General features: G+C 44.4%; 1 protein-coding gene across 1 annotated transcript; it reads right to left on the bottom strand.

Annotated features, from left to right (window-relative positions):
* Window positions 1–2,048: 2,048 nt before the first annotated feature.
* On the bottom strand, window positions 2,049–11,634 carry CXCR3 (C-X-C motif chemokine receptor 3). The gene is made up of 2 exons (XM_068243020.1): window positions 11,569–11,634; window positions 2,049–4,542 (listed from the first exon to the last, which is right to left on the bottom strand). The coding sequence occupies exons 1-2, from the start codon at window positions 11,590–11,592 to the stop codon at window positions 3,475–3,477; spliced, it is 1,092 nt and encodes a 363-aa protein (XP_068099121.1). The 5' UTR covers window positions 11,593–11,634; the 3' UTR covers window positions 2,049–3,474.
* Window positions 11,635–24,038: the final 12,404 nt, after the last annotated feature.

The following is a 24,038-nucleotide window of genomic DNA, read 5'->3' as shown; positions in this document are numbered from 1 at the left end:
CGTTCCGATCTATGTACGGGCCGTTTTTTTAATGCCAGTGTGAATCGGGCCTAAATGACTGCATTTTATTAGGAGTAAAACCTAACTTGCACAAATAACGTTAGTCTGTTCCTTACCTCCCCTACTGAATCATCAGGATTGGCTGCATTGTTCAAAGTTTTGCTCTCCGGCTTTAAAGGCTCTTTGGAAGCATTATGTCACTGACATGTTGCCTCATTAACTCCTATAGAACCCGGAGTGTGGTGTTGCCTATTTGAAAAGGTAATACAAAAGAAGGGGAAGCAGCACCAGAACAATCATGGTACACACCAGTACCTTACCATTACAAGAAAATGGGAGTTTTGATAATTGTATCTAAACGTTAAATATAAGTACTGGATTGCAGTAGAGTTGTGGGGGTTACTGGGCTCATCCTGTAGGTACAGTGGTGTGAAAAACTATTTGCCCCCTTCCTGATTTCTTATTCTTTTGCATGTTTGTCACACTTAAATGTCTCTGCTCATCAAAAACCGTTAACTATTAGTCAAAGATAACATAATTGAACACAAAATGCAGTTTTAAATGATGGTTTTTATTATTTAGTGAGAAAAAAAACTCAAAACCTACATGGCCCTGTGTGAAAAAGTGATTGCCCCCTTTGTTAAAAAATAACTTAACTGTGGTTTATGACACCTGAGTTCAATTTCTGTAGTCACCCCCAGGTCTGATTACTGCCACACCTGTTTCAATCAAGAAATCACTTAAATAGGAGATATCTGACACAGAGAAGTAGACCAAAAGCACCTCAAAAGCTAGACATCATGCCAAGATCCAAAGAAATTCAGGAACAAATGAGAACAAAAGTACTGTAATTGAGATCTATCAGTCTGGTAAAGGTTATAAAGCCATTTCTAAAGCTTTGGGACTCCAGCGAACCACAGTGAGAGCCATTATCCACAAATGGCAAAAACATGGAACAGTGAAAAACCTTCCCAGGAGTGGCCAGCCGACCAAAATTACCCCAAGAGCGTGGAGAAAACTCATCCGAGAGGCCGCAAAAGACCCCAGGACAACATCTAAAGAGCTGCAGGCCTTACTTGCCTCAATTAAGGTCAGTATTCACGACTCCACCATAAGAAAGAGACTGGGCAAAAACGGCCTGCATGGCAGATATCCAAGGCGCAAACCACTTTTAAGCAAAAAGAACATTAAGACTCGTCTCAATTTTGCTAAAAAAACATCTCAATGATTGCCAAGATTTTTTGGAAAATACCTTGTGGACCGACGAGACAAAAGTTGAACTTTTTGGAAGGTGCGTGTCCCATTACATCTGGCGTAGAAGTAACACAGCATTTCAGCAAAAGAACATCATACCAACAGTAAAATATGGTGGTGGTAGTGTGATGGTCTGGGGTTGTTTTGCTGCTTCAGGACCTGGAAGGCTTGCTGTGATAGATGGAACCATGAATTCTACTGTCTACCAAAAAATCCTGAAGTAGAATGTCCAACCATCTGTTCGTCAACTCAAGCTGAAGCGATCTTGGGTGCTGCAGCAGGACAATGACCCAAAACACACCAGCAAATCCACCTCTGAATGGCTAAAGAAAAACAAAATGAAGACTTTGGAGTGGCCTAGTCAAAGTCCTGACCTGAATCCTATTGAGATGTTGTGGCATGACCTTAAAAAGGCGGTTCATGCTAGAAAACCCTCAAATAAAGCTGAATTACAACAATTCTGCAAAGATGAGTGGGCCAAAATTCCTCCAGAGCGCTGTAAAAGACTTGTTGCAAGTTATCGCAAACGCTTGATTGCAGTTATTGCTGCTAAGTGTGGTCCAACCAGTTATTAGGTTCAGGGGGCAATTTCTTTTTCACACAGGGCCATGTAGGTTTTGAGGTTTTTTTCTCATTAAATAATAAAAACCATCATTTAAAACTGCATTTTGTGTTCAATTATGTTATCTTTGACTAATAGTTAATGGTTCTTGATGAGCAGAAACATTTAAGTGTGACAAACATGCAAAAGAATAAGAAATCAGGAAGGGGGCAAATCGTTTTTCACACCACTGTATATGTTTAGTTTTACAAGTACTTATAAGCAATAAATGCTACAAAATGCTACAGCTGCACATAGTGCTACAGAAAATACCATGGGATAAAATTACTAAGACTTCAAAAAACAAAAGTGATCCAGGGAACCTGGTCTGGATATCGTAAAGAGGAACTTTAACCCAGAAATGAACTTCATCCCAATCAGTAGCTGATACCCCCTTTCCCACAAGAGATCTTTCATCACCTTTTCTCAAATAGATCATCAGGGGAGGTCTGTATGGCTGATATAGAGGTAAACTTCCTTCCACAAGGTAATGTGGTTCTCGTCAGTGAACCTCATTGCATTATTAAATGTGTGTGTGTGTGTGTGTCTTTATCGGGCTTTTATGGTTTGCTGACCAAAGCCCGACACAGAGGCACTAGGCTGAGACATAGACACTTGTTGCTGCATGCTCCATCCCCTATTGCCTGATGAAGCGGGGCCACACCTGCGAAACGTGTTGCAACTGTTTTTTGGAGTATATTAATAAATCTAAACCTTTGAAAATTGACAGTTTCATGTCTGCTTTGAGGAGGTAAGTCCACCACTGCCTCCTCAGCAATTTTAAAGTTTTTAGCATATTCTATCCTGTTGGCACTTCTGTTCAATTCCTGCGATACCTGTGTCCACCCTGGTGGAGGGGTGATCTACCCCCTTCCTTCTGATCTACAAAGAGCAACTTCCTAATCCTGAGTGGGGACAGGTCTTAATCTCCCCACCTGCATTTACAATGGTTGCCTATTGGGTAATCCTGGTTTGTGAGTATCAATTTACTTACACTATCCATCAAATCCAATGCATGCTACACTATATGGGGCTCTCAGTGTTTCTCTTTTTGTTTTCTCTTTTTGTAAGTTACCAAAAGTGTTCTATCTTATAATACTTTGACATTTGATATACAAATACACAGGGGAATGCAGATCAAGCTGGGTCTTTTACTTAGGTGCAGGGGTGTAACTGAAGGGGCCCTGAGATGTGTGTGTGTGTGTGTGTGGGTGGGGGGTTTATAACTAGCATTCCCCTACCACTGATAAAGTTGTACATCCCCCAGATTTAATGCTTTTGTGGCTACACTTGGTATGGGTAATTAGATCATGACTACTGCACTTGTTATATCACCTTTGCAAAATGGGTCCCCAGGCTGTGAGGGTTATCAAGGGAAGGGCTATGAACATTGGGGGAGAGGGGGGGGGGGGCATCAATTGTTCGTTAAGGGGGGTGATTTGGAGATACCTATCTGCCCAGGTTACAAAAATCCTAGCTTTTCCCCTGCATTTAGCTGGATCTATTAAGCAATAGCTTTTGTTTGGGGTATTCAAGCGTACCCTAACTCTTTGTGTCTTCTACTGCTTTGGTCACTTTACTGAAAGTCCTGAGATAGTCCAATCTGCCTCAGTTATACACTAATAAATTCCAGACAGAGATGTATCTCCAGACTCCGACCATGTGAAGGATTTCGTAGAAGATGGTCGACTCTTGGAAACTCCTGGCACCCACCTCGGACTCACTCTTGCACGACTCAGTAGTTCAGCCAGGTTATTCCTGAATTTAGCTCCAATGAAGACATAGAGCAGAGGGTTCAAGCAACTGTGAAAATAACACAAGCCAGATGTAATGGACAAGGCGATATCAATGTTTTGTAGGACTTTACATTTACCGTCCAGGCCACCGAGCATCCTTATGGTGTCCATAAAAGCTACAATATTATATGGTGTCCAGCACAAGAAAAAAGCCACAACAACAGCAACAATCAGTCGCAGTGCCTTATGTCTCTTAAAACCTTGAGATTTTAGAAGGGTTATTACAATGTGAATATAACAAAACAGCATACCAATAAGAGGCAGCAAGAAGCCTAAGATGTGGTACAAAAATGCCAAGGATGCCTTCCAAGCCGTGCTCGTGCCGATAGGAAAATCTGCCTGGCACTCAGTCATGTTGGTACGAGGCTCAAAGGTGACAGTATAATAAATTAAATCCGGAATACTAAGTAGAGTGCAGAGACTCCAAACAACTAAACAACTCCAGTGGACGAGTTTCTGTCTTTGCTTCTTGTAGATCTGGACGGCAAATACGATGGAGAGATAACGATCACAGCTGATACACGCCAGAAGAAAAGTGCCAGCATAGAAATTGATCTTGAAAATGGAGAACACAATTTTACAAACGGCTTCACCAAAGATCCAGCCAAAAGTTGCCTGTACTGCCCAGAACGGCAATGTTGTGGCCAACAGGATGTCCGCGACAGCCAGGTGTAGTATGAACATATCCGTACTCTGTAGTTTCTGTCTTGTGCCTAACATGACCACCATGACCAAGCCGTTTCCCAACAGTCCAAAGATGAACAAGAGGGAGTAAAATACGGGGACAAAATGTTGGTCAAACAACTTGATTTCCTCGTGGCTGCAGGGAGTGTAATCATCATCGTCAAAGTACGGTATATATTTAAAGGTTGTGTTCTCATCATATGACATCTGAAAGTCAATAAAACAAGAGAGTGATTAGAAAACCAATATGTTATGACATCAGCAATTGTGCTGCACTTAAAAGCCCAACTAAACCTAATATTGAAACCTGAAAATGTTCAAAGCAGTAAAGTTTATGATTGTAAATTGTAAGTATCGCAAAACTCATTGTGTAGCTCTGCTTGCCCATAACTGGGACGATCATAGCCTACATGAATTAGTTTTGCTGGCACCAATAACAATTGCTATGCACAGGGCCAGCTTTACCATAAGGCACTGTGGGCACGTGCCTACATGTGCCTGATCATAGAAAGGCGGCTCACTACCCTCCCCTAGTGCCTCCCTCCCTCCTTTCCTTTGCAGAGTCCTGAGCAGAGTGTAAATGAGAGGTTACTTAGCCAGCTCTTGGCAATACACCGATTAGATCTTACTTCAGTCGGGGGCACCTCTAGCTACTAAATACTAAGGTTCCTCTAGCTAACTTATACTTTGGGGCACCACTAGCTACTTAATACTGAGGGTACCTCTTGCTACCTAATGCTAAGGGACACCTGTAGCTACCTATGATGGGCAAGGGAAGTAAGAGAAAAGCGACAGCTGGGCCAGCCTGCACACTCGCAGTGCGGTTTGGTGGAGGTTTGTAGGTTCATGGAGGGTGAAGTCTAGGGTGCCAGGACATCTGTGCCTATAGTGATGTCAATCCGGGCCTCTTTATGCAGGCACCAATAACAACAAGTTTGATGTTTGCATGTACTTTGAAGGATGAACAGAAAATTCTCTTAACGTGGAAATCTCCACTGACCCAGAAAGTGAAAACTGTGCTACCATTTTGTTTGTTAGATGATGAATAAATTAATTGATACCAAGATCTAAGTGTGATCTGTTTATTATATTCACAGGGAAACACAGCAAATTAGAGGAAATAAAACTTACATCAGGGGTTCGGAATTACAGGTTACCCCACAGCAAGAAAGAACTTTGTATAAAAGTCCAATTAAGGGACAAAGGTTAAAACAGTCTAAACCTTATCCGACTGGTTTTGCCCACTGACAGTAACTTCTCAATATATGATCAGTAGCTATTGGAATAGTCCTGTCACTGGGAACTGTAAGAAAGTTTTGTTTAGACTCAGCTTCTTTCATTCTGACCACGGATTTCTGTTCTCTGTTAACTCTCTTTATGCCTACCTCATACCAAGAAATGAAATAGTTACAAAGCCTTGGTAGTGCATAGCTAGCTAGCATTACATGCAGAGACATAAGTCGCTATTCATTTTACTTTTCTCCTTTGTTTCCTGACAGATGTTTTTACAACTTATACAGTAAACACATTTTAACCACTTAAAGAGACTCTGAAGCGAGAATAAATCTCGCTTCAGAGCTCATAAATAGCAGGGGCACGTGTGCCCCTGCTAAAACGCCGCTATCCCGCGGCTAAACGGGGGTCCCTTCACCCCCAACCCACCCCCCGCAAAAGTGTGTCGTGAAAAAGTCGCTGGCTGTCTCTTCCTGGAGGCAGGGCTAACGGCTGCAGCCCTGCCTCCAGTCGCGTCTGTCAGCGGCGCATCGCCGCCTCTCCCCCGCCCCTCTCAGTGAAGGAAGACTGAGAGGGGCGGGGGAGAGGCGGAGATACGCGCTGACAGACGCGCGTGGGGCAGGGCTGCGGCGGTTAGCCCTGCCCCAACCAGGAAGCGCTCCCCCGGTGTATCGAGGGGGATTTGGGGGTGAAGGGACCCCCGTTAAGCCGCGCTATAGCGGCGTTTTAGCAGGGGCACACATGCCCCTGCTATTTATGAGGTCTGAAGCGAGATTTATTCTCGCTTCAGACTCTCTTTAACGACCAGCCAATGCCGATAGGCGGCGGCTGGTCGCAGTGGTATTTCCATGGAAACGGCCGCTTCCTGTCAGTTCACAGAGGGAGTCTCCATGAACAGCCTGCGAGCCTCCAATTGCGGCTCGCAGGCTAAATGTAAACACCCGGGGAAGAAATCCCCGGTGTTTACAGCAAACGGCGCTGCTGTCACAGCAGCGCCGTAAAGGAGATCAGCGTTCCCCGGCCTCCGATTGGCCGGGGATCACCGCCGGCTGAAGTCTATCAGAGGCGGTTGAGGATGGATCGCCGTCCTGTGCCGCCCGTAGTAAGATGGAGAAGGAGGGGGGGATAGCGCTGCGGTAAAACGTGCGGTAAATTCATAAAGTGTGGAAAAACGTGCGGTATTTCAGCGATAAGCATGCAGTAAATAAATTATAGTAGTCTTCAATTGTCTTTCATAAGTTAGGGTTAGGGGGAGGGAAAGGTGTATTTGATTATGTAGCTACCTATGAAAAGTATATTTATAGGCATCCCCTATAAAAAAAAAAGAAAAATCCAGTAAATATTTGGAGTTTATTTCTACTATTTTTTTCTATTACACAGCCTGAATAGGAACAACACTAAACAGCAATATGAACTCCACTAAAATCTGCAAAATGCATACAAATTGACTTTACCTCCAGGTACAGGCAGGTCTTAAAGAGAACCCGAGGTGTGTTTAAAGAATGTTATCTGCATACAGAGGCTGGATCTGCCTATACAGCCCAGCCTCTGTTGCTATCCCAACCTCCACTAAGGTCCCCCTGCACTCTGCAATCCCTCATTAATCACAGCCGTGCTGTGAGGCTGTGTTTACATCTGTAGTGTCAGTCTCAGCTGCTCCCCCGCCTCCTGCATAGCTCCAGACCCTGCCCCGTCCTTTCCCTCCAATCAGCAGGGAGGGAAGGGATGCAGGCGGGGACTGGAGTTCTGCAGGAGGCGGGGAGAGCAGCAGACTGACACTATAGAGATAAACACAGCCAGCTCTGACAAGCTGTTTGTCAGCAGCGTGGCTATGATTTATGAGGGATTGCAGAGTGCAGGGGGACCTTAGGGGGGGGGGGGTTGGGATAGCAACAGAGGCTGGGCTGTAAAGGCAGATCCAGCCTCTGTATGCAGATAATATTCTTCAAACCCACCTCGGGTTCTCTTTAAACTGATCGGTAAATTACATGCCAACATGCCCCAATTTTCACGAGAACAGCTATTTTCGGTAACATTAATGCAAATTACCTCACGCATTACCTCATAATTTACCGCATGAGGTAAAACAAGACTAAAAGCTACCAGAGTTGCTAAATACCATTACCCCATGAGGTAAATTACCATACATGAGGTAATTTATTTGAAAACCCTACCAGAATTGAGGCCAATGTCTCCTAAATCCCCCTTGTTGCATGCCCAGCACAGTATGCAGCAGAGATATCAGACCAGCGGCAAACCTCAGTGGAGACAGGAGAGCGGTTCCCCTTGTACCGACACATATACAAGAAGTAATCGCTTCCTGTATATTCATTGCTACTAGGGCACCGCTCTCCTGTCTCCACTGCAGGTCACCACTGATCTAAGGTCTCACTGCTGCATGCCGAGCCAGGCATGCAGTAAGGTGGATTCCGGGGCTGGGACAATGTGGTGGACGAGGGAGCCGACAAATTGATCAGGTAAACAAGCAGCAGCTAGGAAGAAAGGGGGGTGGGATGCCGCACAACGTTCAGGCAGTCAGTGTCATGGAAGGTCCACCCCTGCTCCTACTCTCCACCAAGAATGTGATGCTAGCTGGCAAGTCAACCTGACAACATCTCTCCTCTGGTGTAATATAACTTAACTGTCTGTGACCATTACCTGTGACAGGAATATGGGTTGGTTCAATTGCTGATAACTTTCAAATGCCCAGCTTGTTTGGTTCTTGAACTGATTGTCAATTTTTATGACATTCTATGAACGATGGGACCAAGAGAAGCATGCAGATCCCAGTACTTGCCTTCCTTGTGACTCGCTGGCTGCATGCCTGTTATAAGTGTGTGACTCAAAAACTACCTCAAACAGAAACAACCTGAACCCCCCGACTGTTGGGTAGTGGTGGTCCAGGGTGAAAACATCTCTCAGATGGAAGATGTTTCCCTTACTTCCAAGGATCGCATTGACCAAGATATCAGGACATGGGTTTGATGGGTTATTCAACTTATTTAAACGACACTGAAGTGAGAGGGATATGGAGGCTGCCATATTTAGTTCATTTTAAACAATACCAGTTGCCTAGAAGTCCTGCTGATCTTTCTGGTATTTAGTGTCTAAATCACACACCTGAAACAACCATGGAGCTAATCCAGTCAGACTTCAGTCAGAAACATCTGATCTGCATGCTTGTTCAGGGTCTATGGGTAAAAGTATTAGAGGCAGAGAATCAGCAGGACAGCCAGGCAATTTGTATTATTTAAAAGGAACCAAATATGTCAGTCTCCATATCTTTTTCACTTCGGGTGTCCTTATTACTCCGCAGTGCAATGCATTTTGCAGGTTCAATCTTGCTTCCTCAGGCAGTAACTGGAGCAAACGGTCAGATACGCTTGGCTTCCTCACCGAAACACAAGAGTTTGCTACAGTTACTGCCAGAGGAAGCAGGATTGAAACTGCGAAACATGTTGCTCTGTGGAGGAACTGAATACATTTATTTTTGACTAATAATCAACAGAATCTGTGTCTGCTTAGAGGAGGTAAGTCCACCACTAACTCCTCTTTTAAACGGCTTTTAACAAATGATATTCTATTTTGGCGCCTCTGTTCAAACTATCAGTATATTGCTAAGTCCACCCTAGGTGGAGGGTTGTTACCCCTTTCTTTCAGATCTACAGAGAGTAACTTCTTAACCTGAGTGGCAGGGACGGATCTAGACCAAGTTGCCCCAAGTTGCGCCTGGGGCAAGGTCAGGTTTTGGTGCCTAAACTGCCATTCCCCATCCACATTTTGCCGCCTTTTTAAGAATTTAACAAACTGCGCCTGGGGCAAGAGACCCGCTTGCTCCCCCCTAGATCCGTCCCTGCTGAGTGGAGACCTAATTGGTAACCCTGATTTGTGAGTATATTTAATTTGTGTTCACATAACCCCCTTATTTTACATCTCAATATACTACATCTACATGATATTGGCTCTCAGTGTACCCTTTTCGTGCTTCCTTTGCAAGTTCTGCATTAACGTTGAACAACAGTAATTAAAAACAAATTAAGATAACAATGACCATCTTCAGTTAATGTAACACAGCCTTCAGGGCTGGTTTAAGCAACAATGGGGCCCCAGGGCAAAATAAACCTGGGGGGCCCCCCAACAGATACCCCGGAGCAAAAATTGGCATTACGGGACCTTTTTTGCAGCTGATATAGTCAGGGTTTGAAGCCCCAATCGGTCGGAGTTCCACATTCTGGCTACCCCAGCCTGCATGGGAGACAAGGGGTTAAAAAGTTTCAGGAGGGGGGACCCCACATAATTAAAAAAAAAAAAAATTCCCACACTCTAAACATAAAAAAAAAAAAAAAATTGAGAAAATAGGAAAAAAATGCCAGGGATCTTCATACAGCCATATTGTGGCTGTATAGCGATCCCTGGCCAAAGTGCTGCTGCTACGTATGGTCCCCCTGGAAACCCCATCAGGAAATGTATTGCTCTTTCTTTTGAAACATGTAAAATTACACTACCGTTAGGTTTGCTACTAAAAGTGACATTTACCGCATTTAAAAGTATACTTTTTTTCTTCAAAACTTTAAAATCGATTTTCTCAAAAACTATAAGGTCTTTTTGAAAAATTGTTTTTTCCCCTTATTCCCAATGATCTCCTTAACATATCCTGCAAATTTAGGGTTTCTAGAATTTAAGGTGGATTCGCTATTAACCATTAAAGTCGGCTGGTTTTTAAATGTGTATTTTTTTTCCCTTGAAACTTTAAAATCGATTTTCTCAAAAACTATAAGGTTGATTTGAATTTTTTTTCCCTCTTGTAGCCACTGGGGGCCCCTACAAGCTCTGGAGCCCTGGGGCAACTGCCTCCTTTGCCTCTATGGTAGCGCCGGTCCTGACAGCCTTATCACTGTATAAAGTAGTGTGAAAGTAGCTTCATGCATTATTTTACATCACAGTCTGTATTCCAAAAGTTTTCATGATAGGATTTCTTAGAGCTGTGTTACATATGAGCGATTTAATTCCTCGGTGATTAGATGGGGAGATTTCTCTGCACCTTTATTAGTACAAATAGCTTCCAGCTTAGACCAGGATTGTGATCTAGGAACATGCATGTCATTCAAATACTGCAGATTGTAAATATTATTTCCATTGAAGTCAATGGAAAAGGCTATACATCTCAGTGGTTCTCTATAGAGTATAAAAGCTCAGTGCCTCTCTAGAGAGTATACAATCTCAATCAATCTCTCTATAGAGTATAACATTTCTACAAATCTCAGTAAATACAGCAAAGCACATGAGAGACAAAAGGCACAACCTAATTCACATTTTTTCCTAAGTTTTCTCTTAGGAGATAATTTTTCATCTTCTGTTTAAAATAACTTTTCAGCTCTTTGAAATTGAATAAGCACCAAAAAGTAGATGAAAAAGTACTGTTAACATTATTCTATTTTCCTCTTTGCTGGTAGCTTTTGATAAGATGTGAAAATATCTCCTAGGAGAAAAAAAAAGAGAAAAAGTGAATTGGATCAGGTCTATGATCTCAATACCTTGGCCCATACGCAGTTCACTTTTCCTCCTGAGTTTTCTCCTAGGTGATATGCATAAAATTCATTTAAACCACCATAAAACAAATCCTTTTAATAGCACTTTTTCACCAACTTTTGGGTTGGTGAAAAAGTACTTTTTGTAAAATGCAGAAAAGTTATTTTAAAGAGAACAGGAAAATAATCTCTTCGGAGATAACTTAGTAGAAAAAGGAGATAACACAGAAGAAAAATTGCATATGGGCCCTGTATGATTGTATCTCCCTAGTTTCCTCATTGCTGCATTACTTGTGTTATTTTTTTTTTTTAAAGCTAGTATAAATCAAACACAACAGCTGATCTGGCATATTGTGGTATTTAAAATTCCTGTAAATTAAACACATGAAAAATGACAAACCCCCTGTGCTCAATCACAAATAAAAATAACGAATACACAAAATACAAATGTTCATTAGTTTCCTGCACTTACTTCATCTTCCATCGCATCCATCATGATCAGAGCTGAGCTGTCTCACTTCTAGAGCTCTGTATGTTGTGGTTGGGGGAGTGGAAGTGAGAGTATACAATGTATAGCGCTTTTGTTGCTTCCCCTTCTGCAAGTTTTCCATTGTTACTTATTTACTAATATCTTTTGTGTGTAACTGGTTTCCTCTTATTTTTTTTCTTAAAGAACAGCTGAGCTTAGACAAAGACAAAACAAGACAAGACAAGACACAGAAGAATTTTTTATTATTATTATTCAAGAGACTCTGTAACAAAATGTTCATCCTTATTTCTTTTATCCTAAAAGTTCCTATACCTGTTCTAATGTGCTCTGTCTAACTGCAGCCTTTTCTAGTTGCACAGTGGCTGTACTATTTCTGTTATATGATCTAATCTTCTCTTCTCTGTCGGCTCTGTCGGGCTGAGGCAGTCAGGCTGGAATGTGCTGTGCTGCTTGTGATTGGATAGAAGCTATACACACCCTCTCCAGGCCCCCTGCAAACTCTGTATGACTCACACACTGAGCTACTCTCAGCCTATCACTTGCTATGTCTTTTGTTTGTAAACACTGCATACAAATGGTAATTACAAGCCAGGATTGCAGCAGGGAGTGGCAGAAACAGCACAGAGGGGCCCAGGAGAACATAATGAATGCAATGGTATGCTTTTTATTGTAAGAATTTTAGAGTACAGATTCTCTTTAAGTAAGAAACAAACATGAGGTACATAATACAGACAAATGGTATACACTAATATATAAAATACAGAACTGGTGACAAAATGCATAATTGGCACTAATTTAAGTGACAAAAGTAGCATGATTAATAAAATGTATAATTAATTCCAAGACACAAAAGGGGAAGAGAGCCCTGCCCTTGTGAGCTTACAAACTAAAGGTTTAGGGGAAAACAAGAGGTGGGGTAGTATACAATAAACATATAGAGGTCGTGTGTTTTAGGATAGTAGGAGTGCAACTTGACCACGTATGCTTCTCTGAAAAAGTGAGTTTTGAGAGAGCATTTAAAGGTAACAAAGGTTGGGTAATGACGGATGTGCTGTGGAAGGGCATTCCAGAGGAGGGGTGAAGCGCGTGAGAAATCTTGTATACGTGAATGCGAGTAGGTAATTCTAGAGGAGGACAAAAGAAGGTCATGTGCAGATCTGAGATTGTGATTGGGTTGGTATCTGGAAGCTAGTGAGGAGATGTATAGGGGAGAGAGATTATGGAGAGATATGTAGGTTAGGGTTAAGAGAGTTAACTGGATCCTCTGGTTAATTGGTAGCCAGTGAAGAGCTTGACAGAGGGGAGCAGCAGAGGAAGAATGGGAAGAAAGATGAATGAGAGGAGCAGCAGAGTTCAGTACAGATTGGAGCGGGGCCAGTCTGTTAGTTGGTAATCCACAAAGTAGTATGTTACAGTAGTCCAGACGAGGTATTATAAGAGCATATATGTAATGATCCGCTCAGCTGGCTGCACAGGCAGACAGCTGTTTGACCATTCCTCTAGTCTGTGGGCTGCAGGTTTCTGGAAGAGAGACCAGTCTTTCCTTTGCAAGTTTCTGATCTGCTCTGTTGCTGAGGAATTTGCATACATTGGTTATGCAAATCACTCAGCTAACTCCTGTGTAGGCTGGCAGTGTAAAGAGCTATGTTTCCCAGAGTCCTTTGCTGGTCATTCCTTCATGGTTTGTTAAACACTCCTAGAGTGTCAGCCGTGCTATTGCTTGTTATGTTATCTTAGAGTAATTCTTGGGACTGCACTAGGCAGCTTCCCTAGTGCAGTTAGCTTGCTATCTGTTTTGTCTGTATTGCTTCTCTGTTGCAATTGTCCTGTCACCAACGGTGGTTGTCAGGAAATCATTCTGTCTGTCTGGGGTGCTAACCAGAGCAGCAGTCGCTACTGGTAGCCCCTTCTGTTCATCTGTCTGTCTTGTTTGGATCGCACTAGCCTCTAGCGGTAGCGGCTGTGGATCCTTCTGATCTATGTTCTTGGAGTATAGCTGGAGCAGCGGTTGCTCCCTGCTATCTCATCTGTCTGTCGTGCTTGGATCGCACTAGCCCCTAGCGGTAGCGGCTGTGGATCCTTCTGATCTGCTTTCTTGTCCCTGTACCCGGATCGCACTCACTCTGACGGAAAGAGCAGTGGATCTTTCCTCTCGTATTCCTGTTTTCCGTTTGTCTGTCTTGTCTGATACGAATGCTTGCTGTAGGTTCGGTGAGGTAACCGTTAAGCAAGCGCTCGCGTTCTTTGTTTCGTGTTTGTCTGTCGGTGGTTAGTTAGGCGTGCTTGTCTCTGTAGCGCTTAACGTGTGGAGATCGCGCTGTAAACGCGTTCGCTGTTGCGAATGAGTGCGGTGTTCGCGTTTAGTTAGCGTTTGTTATTTTCGTTATTTTCTCATTGTCGTTTGCTGTGCCTTTGCTTCTCTTGTGTTCTGTTCTGATCTGTCTTGTGTCACTTCTGGCGATCGCGTTCTTGCTTTTGTTTCTGCTGATGTGTGTTCACCGTCGCTGGGTCGCGACTAGATTGGTGAACACACATTCATCCTGTATCTGTGCTCCTTCTCTTTAAGGGCTATCTTGCCCTGCATTGTTGCAATTCGGACAATTCTAAACTGGCATTTGTGGCAGTGCAGAGGGTTTTTATCCTCTGGACTCCACAGCTCCATCTGCCGGTGGGAATTTCCCTCTACTGGTGCTTGCACCAAAGCTGGGTACTCTCCTTCCCTACGCTTGTGGAAGACTTCCGCCGTGTCAGTGCACTCCTTGTGCTCTGATCACGGAGATAGTTCCACAATCGTTACAATATATCAACATTTTAGTTGTGTCCAGAGTGAGAGAAGGTCGGATGCGAGATATGTTTTTGAGTTGGAGATGACAATAGCTGGTTAGGAGTGAACATGAGGAATAAGAGAGAGAGGAGTCAAATATTACCTCTAAGCATTGTTCTTTGGGAACTAATGTTATTAGCATTTATTGTTATTTAAGGCAGAGAGGTGGACAGAGACGGTGGAAAAATGACTAGTTCTGTTTTACTCATATTAAGTTTTAAAATGCCAGAGGACTTTAAGGAGGATATAGCAGACAAGCAGAACACGTGTCAGGAGAGAGTTAAGGTCTGGGGCTGAGAGGTACAGTTGTGTATCGTCTGCATATATGTGGTATTGAAACCTAAATAAATTAATTAAGTTGCCAAGACTAAGTATGTAGATGGAAAAGAGGAGGGAGCCAAGGACAGAGCCTTGGGGTGCCCCCACAGACAAAGGATGAAGAGAAGAGATCTGATCTGAGTAAGAGACTGTGAAAGATCTTCCAGAGAGATAGGAAGATAACAAGAGAGAGAGAGGCCCTTTATGCCTACAGATGAAATTGTCTGTAGGAGTAAGGTGTGGTCAACAGTATCAAATGCTGATGTCAGATCGAGAAGGATGAGTATGGAAAAATTACGCTTTGGATTTAGCTGTATGAGAATCATTGGCCTCTTTAGTAAGAGCCGTTGCTGTGGAGTGGTTGGTTAGAAGGAAAGCCAGACTGGAACTGGTCAAGCAGGGAGTTAGCAGATAAATAATGGCTAAATTCAGCATGTATATGGCATTCAAGTAATTTGCATGCAAATAGGAGAAGTGACATTGGGTGGTAGTTGGCGAATGCAATAGGATCTAGAGATGTTTTTTTTAAGAAGTGGTGTCACAGCAGCCTTTTTGAGTGGGGACGGGAAGATGCCAGTGGAGAGGGACAGGTTAAATAGTGATGTTAGTGAAGGCATGAAGGATGAGGATAGCTTGGGATGAGAGGGAATAGGTTTCAAAGAACAGGTGGTTAGATGGGATTTGGAGATTATAGAGGAGAGGGAATGTTCAGAGAGTGGAGATTGGAGAGAAGGCAGAGAGCAATTGTTGAGAGGTGTGAAAATGGGATTTAAGGGCTGCATGGAAAAACCACTTCAGATTTTTTTCAATTTTATCAGTGAAGTATATCGCCCTTATCTCCTGGTGGACTTATCTCCTGGTGGTTCTGTAACTGTAACTCTGTAGGCAGTAGCAGTGTTAGGGAGTCTTGCACAATGTCTCCTTACTGAATAGGTGCTGGCTTACTTAACAGGAAGAGCTGAGATTTGAACCCAGGTCTCCTGTTTCAGAGACAGAGCCCCTAACCGGCCGTAGCCATAATTAGCATGCATGGTTTAATATAGGTAGCAAGAAGGGCCAATAGTATTGGTAGCCAGACTAGTCCCCAGTATAGGTAGCCCCACATTATAGGTAGCCAGATTAACCCCTATGTATAGGTATTCCACCCCCCCATATGCAGAGTTGCCAACCAAGTGCTGGAAAGTGACTCACCTCTCCGGGCCTCCACTGACGATCTACCTTCTCCATGCACCCCTCTCTCTATGATTACAGTGACCTCTCTCATCAGGTAACCAGCATGAAGAGAGAGGGCACTGTAGCCATGCATGCAAAGATGCTAGAAGGAAGGTAGATTATCAGTTGAGCCCTGGAGAGGTGAGTCACTGCTCTCCAGCACTCCACCCGCACTTTTGGGGGCCTGACCATGGTCTCTATGAGGCCTACTTTGTGTCCTGCTGCAAAAGAGAGAGAATGGACACATTCAAAATGAACATGTCTGAATACATCAAATACATAACATAGGATTGGTGTCCAGTGTGGATAATTGTCTGATTTTTCCCTGACTGTGAACCCAGCTTTAGAATCTAAAGAGCTGGGGCTCTCCAATTGGTAAATACAGTATGTAGGTTGAGATGTAGTTCTTCAGACCATTATACTTTATCAGTGTGCGGTGAACCAATAAGAGGAGTTTTGTTTGTTTCCTTTTTTTATATATATATTTCTGTAAAGTGTACACACAGTCCCTCCTAGTTTTCTGCCCCTGATTCTCTTGCCCATGTATATGAACCAAGCATAGCACCAGTGCTGAAGCAACCACCGCCATAGATTTATCTGCACAGTTTTTCTTTCAAAAATAAGTCCACAACTCCACATATCTGGGAACTGTACAGATAACAAAGGATATGACTCATCTCATCTTTACATAAACCAGAAACGTACATATATTATTGGAATGGAGAAGTGTATATATTAAAAGTGTATATATTAAGTACATAATGTAAAGAAACGTGGAAGAGCCGCCGCTAGAAGTCAGCTGGAGGCGGCTCTTTCCGCGCATGGGCCTGTTGCGAACAGGCTGACCCAGCGCGGGGAGGCCACCACCGGTGCTGAGGGCAGTGCGGCCAGCCCCGCGCACGGGCCGACGAGTTCTTTGCAAGACAGTACCGGTGTGACTGGGACTGATAGTCCACCAAGGTTCAGAATGACACGCGTGCGCGTAGAGAGGCAGAACTTATATGGCAGTCAGAAAAGGGTCAGCTGACCAAGCCGGTCAGCTGACATTCCTGCTTCATTTCATTGGTCCAGCACTTAGGGAGGGGCTGGTGATTGATGTTGTATATATACTGCTGGCTGTTCAGTTGCTGATTGTCTGGCGTTGCGATCACTACGTGGTAGCACTCAGACCTGAGTCAGATCCTAAAGTGTGCCAGGACCAGCTGGACTGTAATCCTACACTTAGCTAGAATCTGTTGATAGTCTAAAGCAGGGGTCCCCAACCTTTTTAAGCCCGGGGCCCACTATCCCGACCAAACTTTTCTCTGGGGCCCCCCGGGGGGAGGGGGGCGTGGTTAGTGGCGGCGGCAGCCCCCCCTCTTTTCCCTGATTTTGAGTGTAGTATATAGGTAAGTAGGTATCTAGGTAAGTAGGTATCTAGGTATAGTTGCCCCCAGTGTAGGTAGCTAACACAGTTGCCCCTGTATAAGGACTATAGTTGCCTCAGTATAGTTAGTTAGTATAGTTACCCCAATATAGTTAGTATAGTTACCCCAGTATAGTTAGTACAGTTACCCCAGTATAGCAAGTACAGTTACCACACTATAGCAAGTACAGTTACCACAGTATAGCAAGTACAGTTACCACACTATAGCAAGTACAGTTACCACAGTATAGCTAGTACAGGTACCACAGTACAGCTAGTACAGTTACCACAGCTACCACAGTATAGCAAGTACAGTTGCCACAGTATAGCAAGTACAGTTACCACAGTATAGCAAGTACAGTTAGCCCAGTATAGCAAGTACAGTTACCACAGTATAGCAAGTACAGTTACCACACTATAGCAAGTACAGTTACCACAGTATAGCTAGTACAGGTACCACAGTATAGCTAGTACAGTTACCACAGTATAGCAAGTACAGTTGCCACAGTATAGCAAGTACAGTTACCACAGTATAGCAAGTACAGTTACCACAGTATAGCAAGTACAGTTACCACAGTATAGCAAGTACAGTTAGCCCAGTATAGCAAGTACAGTTGCCACAGTATAGCAAGTACAGTTAGCCCAGTATAGCAAGTACAGTTAGCCCAGTATAGCAAGTACAGTTACCACAGTATAGCAAGTACAGTTACCACACTATAGCAAGTACAGTTACCACATTATAGCTCGTACAGGTACCACAGTATAGCTAGTACAGTTACCATAGTATAGCAAGTACAGTTGCCACAGTATAGCAAGTACAGTTACCACAGTATAGCAAGTACAGTTACCACAGTATAGCAAGTACAGTTAGCCCAGTATAGCAAGTACAGTTAGCCCAGTATAGCAAGTACAGTTACCACAGTATAGCAAGTACAGTTACCAAAGTATAGCAAGTACAGTTACCACAGTATAGCAAGTACAGTTACCACACTATAGCAAGTACAGTTACCACAGTATAGCTAGTACAGGTACCACAGTATAGCTAGTACAGTTACCACAGTATAGCAAGTACAGTTGCCACAGTATAGCAAGTACAGTTACCACAGTATAGCAAGTACAGTTACCACAGTATAGCAAGTACAGTTAGCCCAGTATAGCAAGTACAGTTAGCCCAGTATAGCAAGTACAGTTGCCACAGTATAGCAAGTACAGTTAGCCCAGTATAGCTAGTACAGTTGCCACAGTATAGCAAGTACAGTTAGCCCAGTATAGCAAGTACAGTTAGCCCAGTATAGCAAGTACAGTTACCACAGTATAGCAAGTACAGTTACCACACTATAGCAAGTACAGTTACCACAGTATAGCTAGTATAGGTACCACAGTATAGCTAGTACAGTTACCACAGTATAGCAAGTACAGTTGCCACAGTATAGCAAGTACAGTTACCACAGTATAGCAAGTACAGTTACCACAGTATAGCAAGTACAGTTACCACAGTATAGCAAGTACAGTTAGCCCAGTATAGCAAGTACAGTTACCACAGTATAGCAAGTACAGTTACCACAGTATAGCAAGTACAGTTAGCTCAGTATAGCTAGTACAGTTGCCACAGTATAGCAAGTACAGTTAGCCCAGTATAGCAAGTACAGTTACCACAGTATAGCAAGTACAGTTAGCCCAGTATAGCTAGTACAGTTGCCACAGTATAGCAAGTACAGTTAGCCCAGTATAGCTAGTACAGTTACCACATTATAGCAAGTACAGTTAGCCCAGTATAGCAAGTACAGTTACCACAGTATAGCAAGTACAGTTGCCCCAGTATAGGGAGTATAGTTGCCACAGTATAGCAAGTACAGTTAGCCCAGTATAGCAAGTATAGTTAGCCCAGTATAGCAAGTACAGTTAGCCCAGTATACCTAGTACAGTTAGCCCAGTGTAGCCAGTACAGTTAGCCCAGTAGTTACCCAAGTATAGCTTCCCCAGTGTAGCTAGCAGAGGTGCCCTCTCCCCCCCCGCGGCCGCAGCTCCTGTTACCTTATGAGCGGGCGTCCGCTTCCTTCCTTATATTCCTCCAGCCTCGGCTCTCCTCTTCGCAGCATGTCGTATTACAGCAGCGCTTCCTGCGCGGCTGCTGTAAGGAGGGAAGGAGGTGGGGTAGCGGCTTCCTGTAGCGGCGATACGCATGACCGTTACTATGGGAACCGCTGTCCCGGCTCCCTTGGCTCCTTATAGCAGCCGTGCAGGAAGCGCTGCTGTAATACGACATGCTGCGAAGAGGAGAGCCGCGGCTGAAAGAATATAAGGAAGGAAGCGGCCGCCCGCTCATAAGGTAACAGGAGCGGCGGCCGCGGGGGGAGAGGGAGAAGCCGCGGCCCCCCAGAAATCTGCCCAAGGACCCCCAGGGGGCCACGGCCCCCAGGTTGGGGACCCATGGTCTAAAGTACAGGTTTGATTGTGATTATCTGTTATGACTTTCTGCTTGCCTGACCATTCTTCTGAACTCTGATCCTGTACCTCGATACCTCTGATACTCTGTTGCCGAACCCCGGCTCGCCCTAAGACTCCGCTTCTGCCTTCCGAATCTGTACTGTATCTGTCTGTGTGGTTACGACCTGGTTTGTCCGACCTCGAGAACCGACCTTACTGTTAGAGGCGGTTCCCAGTCCAGGTAGTGACGCTCCCTCCTGAGTGTCACTCTTGGTTGTCCTTCCTACGTCCAGCCTGACTCCTCCCTCCGGGAGATTTCAGGTCTTCAGAAGGAGTTTGTGCAGTACGCCTTACTGCTCTGAGGCCCAGCCCTTTAAGTATTACAGTTGCACCAAACACTCTCACTCTCAGGTGTCCAGAGGTTAGCTTGTATATCTGATTATCGGTGATACTGCAGATCATCAATAATCGGGTATATATCTGTATTCCCCGTGATACTGCAGATCACCGGTAATCAGATCCTCTCTGTGTTACACCGATCGTTACAGAACGCCAGACCAAAAAACAGATGGACGCACGCGCTGACCCTCTGGGTGTGCTTGCCACTTTGGTGGATAACCTCCATCAAGCACTGGGCCATCACAAAGCATTAATTGATGCCCTATCAGGGTCTGTACGAACAATCCAGACGTCAGTCGATGAGGTGCGATCCCCTCCTAGTGGTGATATACGTATGCCCGTACCTGAAAAATTTTCCGGCCACAAATCTGACTTCCGGAATTTTAAGAGTAGAGTGTTATCTTATTTCGAGTTGAGACCCCGATCCTCGGGGACTGAGACCCAACGGGTCATATTTATTAAAACCTTGCTATCTGGTGACTCCCAGACCTGGGCATACAATTTGCCTGCCGGTGACTTAGCCCTTACCTCTGTGGAGGAATCCTTTAAAGCCATGGCAGTTATTTACGACGACCCAGACCTTGCTGCGACCTCTGAGCGGAAGCTCAAGCTTTTGCGGCAAGGCAAAGGTCCGGTCGAAGATTATGCGGCTGAATTTAGAAGGTGGTCAGTTACGGCCAGGTGGGACACCTATGCCCTGTTGGACTGTTTTTTGTCCGGTTTGTCGGATGAGGTCTCCGACTTGATGTTGAGTCAGCCCGAGCCCAAAACAGTCGATGAGGCCATTTCATCGGCCATTCGAATCGACCGCAGGCTACGCCATCAGAGACAGACTAGGGGCAGTCATCGTGTCCGGTTGACATCTTACGCGGCACCTCCCACTGCACCCCTAGTAACTCCATCTCCTTCTGTCTCATCTTCTCCGGTCTTGCCTCCACCCGAGCCGATGCAGATCGGTCGGTCAAAGCTGACCCAGGTAGAGCGAAGACGGAGAATGACTGAACAATTATGTCTGTATTGCGCTGAAGGGGGGCATAGGGTACGAAACTGCCCTAATAAGCCGGGAAACGCTACCGCCTAGGAGTTGTAGGGGGTAGCACCCTAGGCGCCCGACTCATACCTCTAGAAGAAAAACGGTTGCTTTTTCCCTGTACTGTCACATGGGAAGATAAGACCGAAGCCACGGAAGCCTTTATTGATGCAGGCTCCGCGGCTAATTTTATGAATATTGAGTTTGCTAAAAAATTGGGTATTCCGCTCACAGCGGTGGAACCACCCATCAGTGGTGCTCAGCAGAGCTCGAATATTCGAGTAGCTCGAATATTCGAGCTCTTTTTCAGCTATCCGAGCTCGGTATTCGAGCTCCGAATAGCTGTAGCTATTCGAATGGGCTATCCGAGTACACTCGAATAGCCCATTCACTATTCGAGCTATTCGAGCAAACGGCGCTATTCGAGCTCGGTACCGAGCTCGAATAGCGTCATAGCCCAGATTGATGTCCTTAGAGCCAATCAGAGGGCTCCCAGGCCCTCTGACGGCAGCCAATCACAGAGGGGGACCCTGGCCAGCCCCTACCCTATAAATAGCGGCCGCCATGTTCCGTTTCTCCATGCTTGCCTGAGACTTGTACAGAGAGAGAGTTGCTCCTTTGTGCTTTGGCTTAGCAAGTGCTCTATTGTGATCATTTACCTAGCGTTTTTGCTCACCTACACCTGCCATATACACCTATATTGTTGTTAGTTAGATAGACATTGTATTTTAGTTAGTAGCTTGTGTGTTACATTAGAGACAGGCAGCTGCTGCAAGCTTACAGGTTTAGGCCTCAGGGGGGCCTTGCCTCTGTGGGCAGCTGTCCTCTGTTTATTTCTCTCATCTATACCAGTATTTCTGCTGTCCTTTACTAATAGTATTGTAGTTATACTGTACTAGGAGTAGGACACTCACTGACTGTCACTGTTTATAGGCTACTAGCTAGCTCCTGCGTGTGTGCACTCACTCACTGTCTGTGTGTACACACACTCTATTTCCTTCTGATTACTGATAGATTATTGTTAGTTAGTTGTACTTACTGTTACTACTTACTCTTACTGTACTAGGAGTCTAGGACACTCAGTCAGACAGTCACTGTGTTCATAGGCTACTAGCTCCTGCGTGCGGTCACTCACTGTCTGAGTGTACACACACCACCCACACTCCATTTCCTTCTGATCGCTGATTGATTATTGTAATTAGTTAGTTCTACTTACTGTTACTACTTACTCTTACTGTACTAGGAGTCTAGGACACTCAGTCACTGTTGTTCATAGGCTACTAGCTCCTGCGTGCGGTCACTCACTGTCTGAGTGTACACACACCACCCACACTCCATTTCCTTCTGATCGCTGATTGATTATTGTAATTAGTTAGTTCTACTTACTGTTACTACTTACTCTTACTGTACTAGGAGTCTAGGACACTCAGTCACTGTGTTCATAGGCTACTAGCTCCTGCGTGCGGTCACTCACTGTCTGAGTGTACACACACCACCCACACTCCATTTCCTTCTGATCGCTGATTGATTATTGTAATTAGTTAGTTCTACTTACTGTTACTACTTACTCTTACTGTACTAGGAGTCTAGGACACTCAGTCACTGTGTGTTCATAGGCTACTAGCTCCTGCGTGCGGTCACTCACTGTCTGAGTGTACACACACCACCCACACTCCATTTCCTTCTGATCGCTGATTGATTATTGTAATTAGTTAGTTCTACTTACTGTTACTACTTACTCTTACTGTACTAGGAGTCTAGGACACTCAGTCACTGTGTTCATAGGCTACTAGCTCCTGCGTGCGTGCACTCACTGTCTGAGTGTACACACACCCACACTCCATTTCCTTCTGATCGCTGATTGATTATCGTAATTAGTTAGTTCTACTTACTGTTACTACTTACTCTTACTGTACTAGGAGTCTAGGACACTCAGTCACTGTGTTCATAGGCTACTAGCTCCTGCGTGCGTGCACTCACTGTCTGAGTGTACACACACCCACACTCCATTTCCTTCTGATCGCTGATTGATTATTGTAATTAGTTAGTTCTACTTACTGTTACTACTTACTCTTACTGTACTAGGAGTCTAGGACACTCAGTCACTGTGTTCATAGGCTACTAGCTCCTGCGTGCGTGCACTCACTGTCTGAGTGTACACACACCCACACTCCATTTCCTTCTGATCGCTGATTGATTATCGTAATTAGTTAGTTGTACTTACTGTTACTACTTACTCTTACTGTACTAGGAGTCTAGGACACTCAGTCACTGTGTTCATAGGCTACTAGCTCCTGCGTGCGTGCACTCACTGTCTGAGTGTACACACACCCACACTCCATTTCCTTCTGATCGCTGATTGATTATCGTAATTAGTTAGTTGTACTTACTGTTACTACTTACTCTTACTGTACTAGGAGTCTAGGACACTCAGTCACTGTGTTCATAGGCTACTAGCTCCTGCGTGCGTGCACTCACTGTCTGAGTGTACACACACCCACACTCCATTTCCTTCTGATCGCTGATTGATTATTGTAATTAGTTAGTTCTACTTACTGTTACTACTTACTCTTACTGTACTAGGAGTCTAGGACACTCAGTCACTGTGTTCATAGGCTACTAGCTCCTGCGTGCGTGCACTCACTGTCTGAGTGTACACACACCCACACTCCATTTCCTTCTGATCGCTGATTGATTATTGTAATTAGTTAGTTCTACTTACTGTTACTACTTACTCTTACTGTACTAGGAGTCTAGGACACTCAGTCACTGTGTTCATAGGCTACTAGCTCCTGCGTGCGTGCACTCACTGTCTGAGTGTACACACACCCACACTC

Source organism: Hyperolius riggenbachi, chromosome 6, assembly GCF_040937935.1.
Source record: "Hyperolius riggenbachi isolate aHypRig1 chromosome 6, aHypRig1.pri, whole genome shotgun sequence".
Classification (NCBI taxonomy): domain Eukaryota; kingdom Metazoa; phylum Chordata; class Amphibia; order Anura; family Hyperoliidae; genus Hyperolius; species Hyperolius riggenbachi.
This window is presented reverse-complemented; position numbering and strand designations above follow the sequence as displayed.